This window comes from Podarcis raffonei, chromosome 8 (assembly GCF_027172205.1).
Source record: "Podarcis raffonei isolate rPodRaf1 chromosome 8, rPodRaf1.pri, whole genome shotgun sequence".
Lineage (NCBI taxonomy): Eukaryota > Metazoa > Chordata > Lepidosauria > Squamata > Lacertidae > Podarcis > Podarcis raffonei.
Window position 1 is genome coordinate 76,323,053 of NC_070609.1, and position 17,138 is coordinate 76,340,190.

Genomic DNA, 17,138 nt, shown 5'->3' on the forward strand with positions numbered 1-17,138 from the left:
GGCAGGTGCTACTGCTGAGGCCTTGAATGCTGATGAGACTAGGTTTTTTAGTAACTGGGGAGAGGGGAAGAGGCCCAATTAATTTCTAGGTCCACCCCCCAAGAAGAAACATGATTTAGAGCCGCAATTTGGGCGCCGAGGTGATGACGAGCCGTTGGAAATGTTTCACTGGAGACGCCGGCTGATGTTAGGGCCTGGCAAGATGGTAATAAGCAAGCCACCCTGATCGTACGGAAAAGAGAGGGGGCTTATCTCAAAAGCTCACCCACCCACCCAGCCCTTAAGAAAACGATACTTAAATTTTATTTGAGTCCGTTTACTATACAAAGAGGTTAACGGTTCTCTACAGACAACTTTGGTCTTTCTGTGCTCAGCCAATTAAAACGCAGCGAAGAGACCCCATTGATGGGCTCAGGAGTCGGGGCAGGTGACCAAAACCACCTGACCAGGCAAGGAGGAAAGAGGTGTGGGCATTCAATGGAGGTGGGGGGCAGGGGGGAGCGAGGCAAGGGGAAAGGGGGGGCAGAGAAAACATATCCAACTATGCCAGCTCCCACCACACCCGATGCCCCATGCCCCCTTGAAAAGCAGAGCATTAAACCATTGTGCCTGGTCCTTCCAATCTAGATGGCAACCACATTAAAGGAAGATACATTGTCAGTTATAAATACAGCATTTTCGGGGTGGGGGGGTGTTAAAAAGGAAGCAGGCAGGCGCCTGAAGGCTCTACATTAACGCTCCACATGTTGGAGAGAAGAGTTCAAGCAATGGGCCAACAGCAAAGCCTGAACTAGGTGGATGGGGGCGGGGGTTGTTTGGAAGTGGGGTCCTGCGGTTGGGTGCAAACCCAGAGTCCTTTCATTTTTTTAAATACATAATTGGAAGGAATGTTTAGTTGGCAGGCTGGAGGCCGCAAGGCAAGCGAGGACCACGTCAGGCCGCCCACCCGCCAGAGACGATCCGCTAGGTGGATGAGGCTTCCGGGGTTTTCCGTCCTGCCGGGGTATCCGAGGCCAGAGGTGGATCTGCATCGGGGTTCTCACACGGCGCTCAGAGCCTGGTGGGGAGGAAAAGGAAAATGAGGATAATCAACAGGATGGGGCGACCCTCATTCGGGGCTTTCCATGGCCGCATCCACAACACTGTGATGCCACTTTAAGCAGCCATGGCTCCCCCCCCAAATAATTCCTGGAACTGTAGTTTGTTAAGGGCCCTGGAAATTGTTAGGAGACCCCATTCCCCTCCAGGAATTACGGTTCCCAGACTTTCACAGCCAATCCTTCTTCAAAGGAAATTCTGGGAATTGTAGCTCTGAGAGGGGAATAAAGGTAAAGGTAAAGGGACCCCTGACCATTAGGTCCAGTTGTGGCCGACTCTGGGGTCGCGGCGCTCCTCTCGCTTTATTGGCCGAGGGAGCTGGCATACAGCTTCCGGCTCATGTGGCCAGCATGACTAAGCCGCTTCTGGAGAACCAGAGCAGCGCACAGAAACGCCGCTTACCTTCCCACCGGAGTGGTACCTATTTATCTACTTATACTTTTGTGCTTTCGAACTGCTAGGTTGGCAGGAGCAGGGACCGAGCAACGGGAGCTCACCCTGTCGTGGGGATTCGAACCACCAACGTTCTGATCGGCAAGTCCTAGGCTCTGTGGTTTAACCCACAGCGCCACCTGTGTTCCTGGGAGGGGAATAGCGGTCTCCTAACAACTCTCAGCATCCTTAACGAACTACAGGTCCCAGAATGCTTTGGGGCGGGGGGTGGGAAAATGTGACTACTTAAAAGTGGTATCACAGTGCAGTAATTTTTAGGTCTTGCCTTCTTTCTGTGATGGCAAGTAGTCTTAAAACTGTTTCTAATATTGCGTTTTAATGTTGGAATCCGCCCTGGGACCCTGGGTGAATGACAATTAGTATCATTATTAACGGTAATAATTTAAATGTCACAAGGAGAAGGGGACGACAGAGGACGAGGTGGTTGGACAGTGTTCTCGAAGCTACGAACATGAGTTTGACCAAACTGCATGAGGCAGTGGAGGACAGGAGTGCCTGGCGTGCTCTGGTCCATGGGGTCACGAAGAGTCGGACATGACTAAACGACTAAACAACAACATATTTAAATGTATGGTGTGATTGTGGCTTTTCTTGAAGAAATGGAGACAGCAATCCTTCTGAATACCTGTTGCTTTCCCCCCATCCCAGCTTAGGAAAAGAAAGCTTCACTCTGCAAGGACAGCATTTCAGCCCCGGTGGTTTACCTTTCGTGCAAATTCAGGGAGGACAAAGGCTGCCCTGTGGACATCCGAGTTGTAATACTTAAGATTCATTGCTTCCACTTCCTTCTGGGACAACTGTTGGACAGGGTCCCTGAAATTAGTGTTCTGCAGGAAGAATAAAAATCGGATTTATTTGCAGGCACATTCCTGTTTGCGTCCACAAGGGGGCAGAAATGGGGGGGAGGCTTACTGATGCATAAGTATCGTAATCCCCGCATCAATGGCGTATTGCCTGTATTGCACCCACCCTACTTTCTTGCCAAAGGAGCTCATGGTTCTCCATCTCCCCGTTTTATCCTTATTTATTGCATTTATAGCCTAAGGAGCTCAAGGCAGCGTACATGAATCTCCTCCACCCCCTTCACAACGACCCTGTGAGGTAGGAGAGGCCGAGAGGCAGTGGCCCAGGAAAGAGGTGTGGATTGGAGAGAGTCACGACAGCCAGCCAGAAGTCCCTGGGGGACTGCACGCAACCCAGATTTACAGTGGTACCTTGGTACTCAAACAACTTGGAACCCAAAACTGCAAACCCAGAAGTAAGTGTTCCAGTTTGCGAACATTTTTCGGAAGCCGAACGTGCTCCGTTTTGAGTGTTACGCTTCCAATTTAAGTGCCACACTTACGTTTTGAGTGTTATGCTGAGGTCTGTCTGCTTTTGCTATTTATTTTGTGTTTTTGCGGCTCTTTTGGTTTCATTTTTGTGACTGTGTGGAACCCAGTTCAGCTACTGATTGATTGTGTGACTGCAGTACATCGCTTATTGCTTTCATTTAATGGATCGATGGTCTCGTTAGTAGAAGTCATGTTAAATTGCTGTTTTAGGTGTTGTTTTTAAAAGTCTGGAATGGATTAATCCGTTTTGCATTACTTTCTATGGGAAAACACGCCTTGGTTTTGGAATGCTTTGGTTTTGGAATGGACTTCCGGAACGGATTATGTTTGGGAACCAAGGTACCACTGTACTTAGAGTGGGCCTAGTGATATTGATGGACCAGACTGATTCACGCCCGTAAGTTTCAATGCTCTGCAAAGGGCTTGCTCCGGCATGCAAGCCTCTGCTCCCCAAGCCCCGATTGACGGAAAGAAGCGGCAATATCCCTTACTGAATTCTTGCTGCAGAGCATGAAGCCGATCTGTCCGCTGGGGTAGGTCGGGATGGTGCAGTAGGCGTACTCGACCACGGGGAACAGCGACTTGCAGAACTGGCGCATCTCCTTAATGAGGTCCAGGTGCAGCCACTGGCATTCGCCTGGCAGAGAGACAAATGTGGAGAGGGGGGAAAAGAAGAGCTGGTATTTGGTTAGCCAAGAATCTGGGGCCCTTCCACCTCCCAGGCACTAGGGGGCAGTCTTCCAAAGAACTAGATCTGAGCTGGACCACCCAGAAACCTGAAAGGGAGTTCCACTGCACGCGTGCCACCACTGAGAAGGCCCTACATTATTTTTTTGACTGTTGCAGTAACCCTGATACGCTGTGTTAAATGCAGCATGGTATTTCAATTTGTACTTTTATACCTTGCCTCATTTCTTACATATTGCATTTTTGCTGCTTATGTATGTATGTATGTATGTATGTATGTATGTATGTACAGTAGTGCCCCGCAAGACGAACGCCTCACAAGACGAAAAACCCGCTAGACGAAAGGGTTTTCCGTTTTGGAGGCGCTTCGCAAAACGAATTTCCCTATGGGCTTCCTTCGCAAGACGAAAGCCCATAGGGAAATCTCCGGGACAGCGGGGAAGCGCAGCGCGTCTTCCCCACTGTCCTCGGACCTCCTCTGAAGGCTGGCGGTGGGATGGAGAGACCTCCTCCCGCCGCCAGCCTTCGGAAGGCTCCTCCGAAGGCTGGCGGTGGGGCAGAGAGACCTCCTCCCGCCGCCAGGCTTCGGAAGGCTGCTCCGAAGGCTGGCGGTGGGGCGGAGAGACCTCCTCCCGCCGCCAGCCTTTGGAAGGCTGCTCCGAAGGCTGGCGGCGGGAGGAGGGTTTTCCTTCCCACCGCCAACATTCAGAATGCTGTTTTGAATGTTGGCGGTGGGGAGGAAAAACCCTCCTCCCACCGCAAGCCCCGGGAACAGAGGAGAAGCGCTGTGCGCCTTCCCCTCTGTTCCCGTACCTGTCCTGAAGGCTTGCGGTGGGGAAAAAAGCCTTTCTCCGCACCGCCAGCCTGGCAAGCGGTCTCCATAGGAACGCATTAATTGATTTTTAATGCATTCCTATGGGAAACCGTGCTTCGCAAGACGAAAAACTCGCAAGAAGAAAAAACTTGCGGAACGAATTAATTTCGTCTTGCGAGGCACCACTGTATTTGGTTGGTTTTCAGATTAAAATTTTACAGTCACATATCCAACATATGAACCTCCCCTTTGTGGGTCCTATTGTTAATCATTTCCTCCTGCATCTTTTACAGCAATCCAAATCTTTTACCTCTCTGTTGTGTCCAAAATTCACCATTAAACTACAAGTGTTATTCCAACCCTACTAACGATTTTAACTGTATACAATGGTTTTCAAGATAAATTATAAATTTCCCCCATTACTTATTAAAATTGATGTGTTAGTTTGAACTGCAATAGAATGAACAATAATACAGGAAGATATGCAAACCCAATTAAAACCCAATACGAGTATTTACTGTGGGCGTGCTGCAGACCACCTGAATGAAGCTCATGGACCTACCTGAGTAGGGGAACCCCTGATCTAGGGGGCACCAGGCTTTCCATCCCTGCTTTTTTATATATATAAAAAAGTAAGGGATATTGCCAGGCAGGAGGACATAGCCCGTGTGAAACCTGGGTTGTTTCTGGGGGAGCAGTTGTATCGGGCTGCTCCAGCTCGCTACCTGGCGGATATCCACTACGTGGAATACCGCAGACTATTTACTGCGGCTAGGCTGAATGTTCTTGACTCGGCGGTTCTGAAGGGAAGATATGGAGGAGTCCCATATGACCAGAGATTATGCCACTGTGCATTGGGTGAGGTAGAATCCACAGAGCACATTTTACTGAGCTGTCCCATTTACAACGCTTTAAGACAGTACCTTATAACTCCACACTTACCCCAGCTCAGTTCCCGACAAAGAGGAAAGCAGACAGCATATCTGCTAAATAAGTCTTCTGGGAAAACAACTTTGTCAGTGGCTAAATTCCTTCTCCTGGCACTCAAGTGTCGGAAACGTATAACTGATTGCTTTGATGTGGGTTATCTGTGAGAGGTCTAGTACTGTGGCCCTACCTTATTTATGTACCCCTATGATGTTATAGTTTATAATTATTGTGTAATGTTATTTCTGACTATCGGTCGAATAAAGGAAATTGATTGATTGAAAAAAAAAAAGGAGGGGTGGGGGGAAACCCAGCACTTCAGAAATGTGCTCAGTGCCTCCAACTGGTCATCAGCACACAGGCTATTTCAGCTGTCCCTCACCTTGGCAGCAGAGAATGCCGTCTTCCCGCAGAGCTGTCTTCATCAGCTGGTAGTAGGATTCTTTGAAGAGGCTTTCTGCAGGACCTGGAGGGGAAGGAACAGCACCAGGGAGGGTTCAGTATGAAAATACCTGGGAGGTATTTCAGGGATCGTTCGGATCACACCCTGCAAAACTGCATTCATCCATTTATTCACCCAATCTGCAAGCCACACCTTTGAGGGCAAACCTCCCACCTAACAAAGAAAAAGAGCATTTTTCCGATGCTAATCCCACCTAGCAAGGGACGTGGGTGGCGCTGTGGGTTAAACCACAGAGCCTAGGGCTTGCTGATCAGAAGGTTGGCGGTTCAAATCCTCGCGGCGGGGTGAGCTCCCGTTGCTCGGTCCCTGCTCCTGCCAACCTAGCAGTTCGAAAGCACGTCAAAGTGCAAGTAGATACATAGGTAACGCTCCGGTGGGAAGGTAAAGGGCGTTTCCGTGCGCTGCTCTGGTTCACCAGAAGCGGCTTAGTCATGCTGGCCACATGACCTGGAAGCTGTCTGTGGACAAACGCTGGCTCCCTCGGCCTATAGAACGAGATGAGCACCACAACCCCAGAGTCCTCCGCAACTGGTCAGGGGTACCTTTACCTTTAATCAGAGTATCTGAATTTGCTTCTCCTCTTCTCTTTTCCTTTTGACCCAAAAGGTCCAAAGTGTTTAAAAGCGTTTACATACTGCTTAATATGACCCAAAAAACAAAAACCACCTGAAAGAGAACAGGGGCAGCCACAGTGAAGGCCCTGCTGGGATTTCCAACAAAGCAGGATTCAGGTATTTTTGGAACTTGCAGAGAAAGCTTTCCCGCAGACCGTAGTGATTTGCTGGGTGCGTAAGGCAGTCTCTCGTGTCACCTGCTCCTGAGCTGTGCAGTGGTACCTTGGGTTAAGAACTTAATTTGTTCCGGAGGTCTTTTCTTAACCTGAAACTGTTCTTAACCTGAAGCACCACTTTAGCTAATGGGGCCTCCTGCCGCCACCGCGCGATTTCTGTTCTCATCCTGAAGCAAAGTTCTTAACCCGAGGTACTATTTCTGGGTTAGCGGAGTCTGTAACCTGAAGTGTCTGTAACCTGAAGTGTCTGTAACCCGAGGTACCACTGTATAAAAGGTAAAGGTACCCCTGCTCGTACGGGCCAGTCTTGACAGACTCTAGGGTTGTGCGCCCATCTCACTCAAGAGGCCGGGGGCCAGCGCTGTCCACAGACACTTCCGGGTCACGTGGCCAGCGTGACATCGCTGCTCTGGCGAACCAGAGCCGCACACGGAAACGCCGTTTATCTTCCCGCTAGTAAGCGGTCCCTATTTATCTACTTGCCCCCGGGGGTGCTTTCAAACTGCTAGGTTGGCAGGCGCTGGGACCGAACAACGGGAGCGCACCCCGCCGCGGGGATTCGAACTGCCGACCTTTCGATCGGCAAGCCCTAGGCGCTGAGGCTTTTACCCACAGCGCCACCCGCGTCCCACTGTATAGGGACTTCCAAAACCTTGAGACTGACCTGGAAGTGGACTGGCAGACGGTGCTAATCCCAGAAGTCGCTTGCCCCCACAAGCCACTTAGGTGTGCGATCTGTACAAGCTGCAGCCTCCAGGTCAAGCCCAAGAGTGCATGCCCCAGCAGGTACACAAGATTCACGATCCAATCACAGTCGTTGGTCAAGATCCCCGATGCCCTCTGCACTCACCCATGGGGTCGGAAGAGTCTGTGATTATCACATCAAAAGCCTCCTGGTTCTGCTTCATGAATTCGAAGCCGTCGCCAACATGCAAGGTCAGTTTCGGGCTGGAATATCCCACGGCCATCCCTGGGAGGTACTTCTTAGATGCTTGGATCACATCCTGCCCCCCCCCCAAAAGAAAGAAAAAGAAAAAGTTTTGTCTATTTACTCGCCCAATTGATAAACCACACATTTAGATGGCAAACCTCCCACCAAGTCCTAGGTGTAAAGTAAGAAAAACAAACAAAATAATAAATTAATAAATGCGCCCGAGTTTGCTTTCTTCCTCCTCCTTCCCTATCCCCTTTTCCTTTTGTGCTAAGACTCCAAGCTGAGATTCCATGAGCTTGGGTTGGGTGAAGAACAGGATTTTAGGCAGGGAAATTGCTTTAAATAAGCAACAGTAATAAATCACTAAAACCACTGGAATAAATAAATCACTGGAAACCACACTTGGGTCCTGTCTACACAATAATAATAATAATAATAATAATAATAATAATAATAATAATAATAATTTATTATTTATACCCCGCCCATCTGGCTGGGCCTCCCCAGCCACTCTGGGCGGCTTCCATAGAAACCAAAAATACAGTAAAATATCATACGTTAAAAACTTCCCTGAACAGGGCTGCCTTAAGATGTCTTCTGAATGTCAGGTAGTTGTTTATCACTTTGACATCTGCTGGAAGGGCGTTCCACAGGGCGGGTGCCACTACCGAGAAGGCCCTCTGCCTGGTTCCCTGTAGCTTTGCTTCTCGCAATGAGGGAACCGCCAGAAGGCCCTCGGCGCTGGACCTCAGCGTCCGGGCAGAACGATGGGGGTGGAGACGCTCCTTCAGGTATACTGGACCGAGGCCGTTTAGGGCTTTAAAGGTCAGCACCAACACTTTGAATTGTACTCGGAAACGTACTGGGAGCCAATGTAGGTCTTTCAAGACTGGTGTTATATGGTCTCGGCGGCCGCCCCCAGTCACCAGTCTAGCTGCCGCATTCTGGATTAGTTGTAGTTTCCGAGTCACCTTCAAAGGTAGCCCCACGTAGAGTGCATTGCAGTAGTCCAAGCGGGAGATAACCAGAGCATGCACCACTCTGGCGAGACAGTCCGCAGGCAGATAGGGTCTCAGCCTACGTACCAGATGGAGCTGGTAAACAGCTGCCCTGGACACAGATTTGACCTGTGCCTCCATGGACAGCTGTGAGTCCAAAATGACTCCCAGGCTGCGCACCTGGTCCTTCAGGGGCACAGTTACCCCATTCAGGACCAGGGAATCCTCCACACCTGCCCGCCTCCTGTCCCCCAAAAACAGTACTTCTGTCTTGTCAGGATTCAACCTCAATCTGTTAGCCGCCATCCATCCTCCAACCGCCTCCAGACACTCACACAGGACCTTCACCGCCCTCACTGGTTCTGATTTAAAAGAGAGGTAGAGCTGGGTATCATCCGCATACTGATGAACACCCAGCCCAAACCTCCTGATGATCTCTCCCAGCGGCTGCATGTAAATGTTGAAAAGCATGGGGGAGAGGACAGAACCCTGAGGCACCCCACAAGTGAGAGCCCAGGGGTCTGAACACTCATCCCCCACCACCACTTTCTGAACACGGCCCAGGAGGAAGGAGCAGAACCACTGTATGACAGTGCCTCCAGCTCCCAGCCCCTGAAGACGGTCCAGAAGGATGTTATGGTCAATGGTATCAAACGCCGCTGAGAGATCCAGCAGAACTAGGAAACAGCTCTCACCTTTGTCCCTAGCCCGCTGGAGATCATCAACCAGTGCGACCAAGGCAGTTTCAGTCCCATGATGAGGCCTGAATCCCGACTGGAAGGGATCCAAATGGTCCGCTTCTTCCAGGCGTGCCTGGAGTTGTTCGGCAACTGCTCGCTCAATCACCTTGCCCAAGAATGGAAGATTTGAGACTGGGCAATAGTTGGCCATCGTGGCCGCATCTAAAGATGGTTTTTTAAGAAGCGGTTTAATAACCGCCTCTTTCAGCGGGTCTGGGAAGGCTCCCTCACGGAGGGAAGCATTCACCACCCCACGAAGCCCATCGCCCAGTCCTTCCCGGCTAGCTTTTATAAGCCAGGATGGGCAAGGATCCAGGAGACAGGTGGTTGGTTTCACTCGTCCAAGCAGCCTGTCCACATCCTCGGAGGTAACAGATTGGAATTGATCCCACACAACTTGACTAGACAGAACTCTAGCACTCTCCCGCCCCAGCCCTGCTCCCACGGTGGAGTCTACTTCTTCCCGAATCTGAGCGATTTTATCTGCAAAAAACTTTGCAAAATCATTGCAGGAGAACATGTGGCCCGTACTGGGCCCCGATATTGCAGGTGGTTCCGCTAAATTGTGAACCACCTGAAAAAGTCTCCTGCTGCTGTTTTCTGCAGATGCAATGGAGGCGGTGAAGAAATTCTTCTTCGCCGTCGCTATCGCCACTTGGTAGGCTCGACGTTGAGCTCTAACCTGTGTCCGGTCAGATTCGGAATGAGTTATCCGCCACCGGCGCTCTAGCCGTCTCAACGATTGTTTCATTGCCCTCAGTTCTGTGGAAAACCACGGGGCTGTCCGGGCTCCATGCAATCGGAGCCAAACAGTCAATAGCCCTGGTTAACTCCACATTCCAGCGGGCCACCAGGGAATCAGCTGAAAGGCCATCAACATGGGATAAAGCATCCCCTACCACTCTCTGGAAACCATTTGGATCCATTAAGTGGCGGGGGCGGACCATCCGAATTGGTCCCACCTCCCTGCAGAGGGGATGGGTTGCAGAGAAGTCCAGTTGCACCAGGAAGTGATCTGACCATGGCACTTCTTTCGTTTCGCTTTTACTTAGTGTCAGATCACCAACATCCATAGAGGTAAACACCAGGTCCAAGGCTATGGGTTGGGCCAGACTTATTCAGGGACAGCCCCATGGAGGCCATGCTTTCCACGAAGTCCCAAGCGGCCCCTTGTAAGGTCGTGTCGGCATGGATGTTAAAATCCCCTAGGACGACCAAGCTAGGTGTCTCCAGGAGAACATCCGCCATGACCTGAAGCAGCTCGGGCAGGGAATCCTTGGTGCAGCGGGGAGGTCGGTACACCAAAAGGAATCCTGTACATTCTAGGCCGCATCATACCACTTTAAACAGTCATGGCTTCTCCCAAAGAATCCTGGGAACTGTAGTTTGTGAAAGGTGCAGAGAGTTGTTAGGTAAAGGTAAAGGTACCCCTGCCTGTACGGGCCAGTCTTGACAGACTCTAGGGTTGTGCGCTCATCTCACTCTAGAGGCCGGGAGCCAGCGCTGTCCGCAGACACTTCCGGGTCACGTGGCCAGCGTGACAAAGCTGCTCTGGCGAACCGGCACCAGAGCAGCACACGGAAACGCCGTTTACCTTCCCACCAGTAAGCGGTCCCTATTTATCTACTTGCACCCGGGGGTGCTTTCGAACTGCTAGGTTGGCAGGCACTGGGACCGAGCGATGGGAGCACACCCCGCCGCGGGGATTCGAACCGCCGACCTTCCGATCGGCAAGTCCTAGGCGCTGAGGCTTTTACCCACAGCGCCACCCGCGTCCCGCAGAGAGTTGTTAGGAGACCCCTATTCGGCTCAGAGAGCCGAATCAGGACCACGGGGAACAGAGAGGGAGGTTTCAGGGATGCTCGGGAGAATCCAGAAGCACGTAGAGAAGTTTGGGGATTTAAAGAAATCCCAAACCAAAGTGGTTCAGCTTATCTCCTCCCATTGAGGCAAGGTGCCTTGTATCTCCAAGGAATGTTGGCTGTAGAAGTAACCAGCCCTGGGATGGGGAGGAAAGGCTCAGCTGGCCGGCTTTGCATTTTTGGAGGAACTCTGAACACAAATGCTCCTGTTAGGGACTGAAAGGCGGTACTACAGCATTTTTATTATTATTATTTAGACATACATACAGTGGTACCTCGGGTTAAGAACATAATTCGTTCTGGCGGTCTGTTCTTAACCTGAAACTGTTCTTAACCTGAAGCACCACTTTAGCTAATGGGGCCTCCCGCTGCTGCTGCGCTGCCACCGCGCGATTTCTGTTCTCATCCTGAAGCAAAGTTCTTAACCCGAGGTACTATTTCTGGGTTAGCAGAGTCTGCAACCTGAAGCGTCTGTAACCCGAGGTACCACTGTACATACATACATACATAACAATAATGTACATACACTTACGGACAAAAAAAGAAAAGGTAAAGGAAAAAGAAAAATACTTAAAATAGGTAAACACCCACGTGACTTCCCCCCACCAGCGCTCGTCATCTTTATTACTTTAAAGTTCTTGTTTGCATTGCAATTCATGTATCTCTACCTTACTTCTCTTATTAAACTGTTATTTTTTTCTAGGTCAACTTTACAACTCAGTCTAAACGTATCAGCATGCTATCTTCAGAGAAGTGTTTACTCATATATTCTTCAAACCATATCCATTGTGACCTTAATTTCTGATTTGCACTGCAGCATTTTGTTGCAGCTGCTACCTGTGCAAACCTGCCACTCCCCACCCCCACCCCAATTTGGATTCCTCCTGACTTTGCCCTGGCAAGATTTCATTAGCATGATGCAAAATGCATTTTTCTCTCTCTGCCTCATCTTGCAAAAAAAAAAACCCCAAAAACTTCCAAGGTTGGGTGGAGGAGGATGTGGTACCCACCTCCCCCCTCTTTGAGTTCAGTCGGTAGAGCATGAATGAGACTCTTAAATCTCAGGGTCGCTGGGCAAAAAGATTCCTGCCCTGCAGGTGGTTTGACAAGATAAGCTGCATAGTTTCCTTCAGTCCTATAATTCTTCACAACTAGAGGACAAGGAAGGAAGTAGGTCTTTAATAAGGAAGGCGGTTAAGAAATCATAGCCCCGGGGAAAGGATAGGTTGATAATTGCTTTTATCCTGTCAAAGAGCTCCGAAATGTACCAGGCAACAAGCCAGCCAACGCCCTCAGAGCTTGGGCAAGAGGAAAGAAATTAGGATACTAACACAGAAACTTTGGCTTGCAGCCACCGAAGCCTTAGGCCCATTGAAATTTATGAGCCCAAGTTAGTCATCTTCATTTATTTATTTCAACGGGTCTACTGGTTCCATGGGAAGGTGGTGGACTCTCCCCCTTCCTTGGAGGTTTTTAAGCAGAGGTTGGGTGGCCATCTGACATGGGTGCTCTAGCGTAGATTCCTGCATTGCAGAGGGTTGGACTAGATGACCGCCAGGGTCCCTTCCAACCTACAACTCTATCAAGCCTAACCTTGGCTCTTACCCATTGTGAGCTCTTGAGGTCAAATCCTTCTAAATTTTCTGTTACTGGTTTCCCATCACCCCACCCCACTGCCGGAGGACCGCTTGGAAACTCCCAGGGGTCTTGGCGGACCACTGGCCACCAATTTACTGGTCAACCAAAACAGACCCCCTTCTTGTAGAAATCATAAATGTGTCGTTGGAGATGCTATGCCATTTTAAATTGCATGTTGTGGACTGCAGGCTAGGGATCACAGCTTGGGGGAATCCCATTTGACAGGCAACGATCCATAAGCAGAACTAACTTTATTACCTCGTCAATTTCGCACTGTATTACGGACTCCACAGAGGGGTGCTTGACCACTTCCCGCAAGACTCCTCCATCGCCGCCCCCGATGATGAGCACCTGTGTAGTGGAGACGGCACTGTTACTTTGCTCTGAGAACGCCCACCCATTCACCCCCCTAGACGAGGGCCGTGTTCCCTTTCGGGGGCCACGTGCCAGTAGCAAAAGTGGGTGGAGCAACGAATGCAAATTTTACCTTTGGACAGTAGGCTAGTTTCCCCACTCCACTCACACGCCCCTCTCTGCCCTCCATCCATACAAACAAGCATAGTCACGGTCCATAGACAAGGACATATTCCAGCTAGGCAAAAACATGGAAGGAGGGTGCAAAGCAGAGAGGGTGTGGTCAGAGATTTTTTAGTTGAGATTCCTGCATTGCAGGGGGTTGGAGCAGATGATCCTCAGGGTCCTTCCAGCTCTACAATTCAATGAATCTAGGATCCCCACCCCTGACCAAGTGCAACCTTCCCTTCTGTCAAGTTATATGGTCATTAATCTAAGCAATTAAACCTGCCCTCACCCCTTTCTGTACTTTACAATATTCTACTTCTTAAGTTAGATTACCTACCACCCACTCTCAAAGAATGCCCCAAAGCAACTTACAGTTGAACTAGGAATACATGTAACTATAGGACACGGGAGGCACTGTAAACCACTGAGCCTCTTGGGCTTGCCGATCAGGAGGTCGGCGGTTCAAATCCCTGTAATGGGGTGAGCTCCTGTTGCTCTGTCCCAGCTCCTGCCAACCTAGCAGTTCGAAAGCACGCCAGTGCAAGTAGATAAATAGGTACCAGTCCGGCGGGAAGGTAAATGGCATTTCTGTGCACTCTGGTTTCCTTCATGGTGTTCCGTTGCACCAGAAGCGGTTTAGTCCTGCTGGCCACATAACCGGGAAAGCTGACTGTGGACAAACGCCGGCTCCCTCAGCCTGAAAGCGAGATGAGCGCCGCAACCCCATAGTCGCCTTTGACTGGGCTTAACTGTCCAGGGGTCCTTTACCTTTTACCTTTACATGTAACCCTAACAGCTAATGGCAGCCCAATAAAAATTAACAAAGGGTTGGATCCAGTGCTAGCCCTGTGCACAGCAGACTCACTGAAGTCAATGGACATGACTAAATTGGGCCCATTAATTTCAGCAGGTCTGCTCCCCAGTAGGACTTAGTTGGAGACAGCCCAAAGAATCAAATGTGGCAAAATATGCAGGTAACCCCCCAAAAAACGGGTGCTGGCCTAGAGGAGCTGACACAGCAACGTTCTTCATAGGATCATGTCCAGAGATGGATCCCCCAGGACGAGGCTTACCTTCTGTGGGTTTGGGTGACTGCACAAGGGAAGGTTTGCGATCATTTCCTGGTACGAAAACTCGTCCCTTTCTGTGCACTGGATGACGCCATCGAGGACCAAGACGTTCCCGTATGTTTTGCTAGAGGAAGAAGAGAGCAGGGGAAAAGATGGGTGTGAATAGCAGGGCAAAGGTGTACAGTCTCCAAAATATGCCCCTTTAAGTCCCTGAACACCAACGTTGCAGAGCTCCAGGGACAATACCTGGATTGCCACAAGTTCCCCATCCCTGAAGTAGGCTATCAGTTGCCTTCACTGTCCCTAAGTTGCCCTTAATGCAAGGACAGGGACCTCTGGCCATGCTGGCTGAGGTTGATGAGAACTGGGAATCTAACAACGTATAGAGGTGCAAAGAGTCTCTGTTCCTGAACTAGGCCATCACTTGCTTTTCCTGTCCCAAGTTACCTCCATCATAAATCTGACCATCGCTTGCCTTCACTGCCCCTAAGCTACCTTTAAGGCAAGGACAGGGGCTGCTGTCTGGGGCTTCTGAGAACTTGAACAATGTATAGGGATGCAAAGGGCACCTGTTCCTGAACCAGATTGCCACTCGCCTTCACTGCCCCTAGCTACCCCCAAAATAACTCTGCCTTTTTTAAAAAAAAAATCAGAGGCAGATGAAGATACAGCCCTCCAGATGTTGAACTACAGATCCCATCATCCCTAACAGCTGGCTAGAGCCCAATAGAACCTGCCTTGCATACAAAGGGCCCAAAGTTCAACCCCCTGCATCTCCAAGTAGGGCTGGGGAAGACTCCTGCCTCTGAATCCCAACAGTGCCGCTGCCAGTCAGTGCAGGTAACGCTGACCTAGATGGACCAGTTGTCAAATTCCAAGGCAGCACCTGCTGCCACCAGCCAGGATGGAGTCACCTTGAGAGAGAGGCAGCGCTTAGGGCAGCGTTTCTCAAACCTGGGTCTCCATCTACAACTCCCGTCATCCTTACTGTGGCAGGACCAGTGATGAGGGATGATGGCAGTTGCAGTCCAACAACAGCTGCGGACCAGAGTTTGAGAAACACAGGTGGAGGGTGTCCCACTGAGACCCAGGTTCAAATGCCCCACTTGGCCACAAAAGCTCAATGGGGTGAGCTCGTGGGGTTGTTACAGGGAGTCAAACAATGAGATCTTTTTCTGGGGGTGCTTGGATGGGTGGGAAGACTCCTTAGACAAAAAGGTGGGCTGTATGAACGCCACCAAAGGGCAGCCCCGCCCTGTGCTTTTGACAGGATCGGGGCAGCGCACCCGTGCACGCCATCCTCACGTGCTCAATCCCCGCATCCTGGCCTTTCTCCCGCACCCTTACCTCCTGAAGACCAGGATCTCCTGGAAGGGCGACCGCTGGTGATGCAGGACCTCCTGGACTTGCAGAGAGAGGGCCTGCCCGGGCCAGAGGCTGCACGTCTCACGGAACCAGCCCTCTTGGATGACGGCTGCTGGGGCTGCCGCCTCCTCCTCCGCCTTCCCTCCCGCTGCTGCTGCCCTCCTTCCTCCTCCTTCTCTTCCTCCCAGGCCAAGCTCCATGGCCGGCCGAACTGGGCAAGGCGAAGCGGCTGCCCCTCCGCTCCGCCTCGCCTCCGCAAGCGCAGGCCACCTGTGCACGCCTCAGCCGAACCGGCGCAGCGGCGGCTTCAAGGGAGGCGCGCCCGAGCGCTGCGCCGGCCAATGAGGAGCCGCGTCCGCGGGGCCGGCGGAGGCAGCGCCGGCCTCTGATTGGCTGCGGGCGGAGAAGGTTCGACGGGGAGGCGAGGCGAGCGAGCAGGGTAGGGTTCGCTCGCGGGACGGGCGGGCCACGTGGGGCGCTGGGCGTTCCTTGCGCGTGAGAGCGAGATAGAGACGTCGCGGAGCAGCTGCGGTAGGGAGGGCGATGCGCGCTCCTGATTGGCTGGAAGGAGGGGACGGCTGAAGCCTCTCTCCACGTGGCTCTTCAGCAAGGGCAAGTGAGGCCACGTTGCATCTTCAATCAAAGTGCACGGGGTGGTTTTTTTTTTTTTTGCATTGGAGCAAGTCCATTAAACTCGGCGGGGCTTCTTCAAAGGTTCTTTAAGTGCCATGCATAGCCTGATATTCTCAGTCGAATATAAAAGCTTAAGAGAAAAGCAATGACAAACGTAGACAGTATCTTAAAAAGCAGAGACATCACCTTGCCAACAAAGGTCCGTATTGTTAAAGCTATGGTTTTCCCAGTAGTGATATATGGAAGTGAGAGCTGGACCATCAAGAAGGCTGATCGCCAAAGAATTGATGCTTTTGAATTATGATACTCTTGAGAGTCCCATGGACTGCAAGAAGATCAAACCTCTCCATTCTGAAGGAAATCAGCCCTGAGTGCTCACTGGAAGGACGGATCCTGAAGCTGAGGCTCCAATACTTTGGCCACCTCATGAGAAGAGAAGACTCCCTGGAAAAGACCCTGATGTTGGGAAAGATGGAGGGCACAAGGAGAAGGGGACGACAGAGGACGAGATGGTTGGACAGTGTTCTCGAAGCGACCAGCATGAGTCTGACCAAACTGCCGGAGGCAGTGGAAGACAGGAGGGCCTGGCGTGCTCTGGTCCAGGGGGTCACGAAGAGTCGGACACGACTAAAAGACTATAAACAACAACATCTCAAGAAACAATGGAGTGTGCATTTCAGGGGTTAAGACAAACCTCTGTGATAGAGAGCACCAAAGTGACTGCTTGAGTGCGAGGGTTGCCAGAAGAGAATAATAACAATAATAATTTATTATTTGTAAGATCGGGTCACCTGCTTAGGGACTTCACTC

The 17,138-nt window shown here is 50.9% G+C and overlaps 1 protein-coding gene across 2 annotated transcripts; it reads right to left on the minus strand.

The window, feature by feature from the left end:
* Window positions 1-300: 300 nt before the first annotated feature.
* SRM (spermidine synthase) lies at window positions 301-16,002 on the minus strand. Of its 2 annotated transcripts, XM_053400942.1 has the most exons (8): window positions 15,678-15,999; window positions 14,334-14,454; window positions 12,997-13,089; window positions 7,417-7,570; window positions 5,696-5,779; window positions 3,377-3,522; window positions 2,256-2,378; window positions 301-1,057 (listed from the first exon to the last, which is right to left on the minus strand). In XM_053400942.1, exons 1-8 carry the CDS (start codon window positions 15,893-15,895, stop codon window positions 1,040-1,042), a joined length of 957 nt encoding a protein of 318 aa, XP_053256917.1. In that variant the 5' UTR covers window positions 15,896-15,999; the 3' UTR covers window positions 301-1,039. The 2 variants fall into 2 exon arrangements, with proteins under 2 accessions (XP_053256917.1, XP_053256919.1); XM_053400944.1 differs by lacking the exon at window positions 12,997-13,089 and having other exon boundaries at window positions 15,678-16,002.
* Window positions 16,003-17,138: the final 1,136 nt, after the last annotated feature.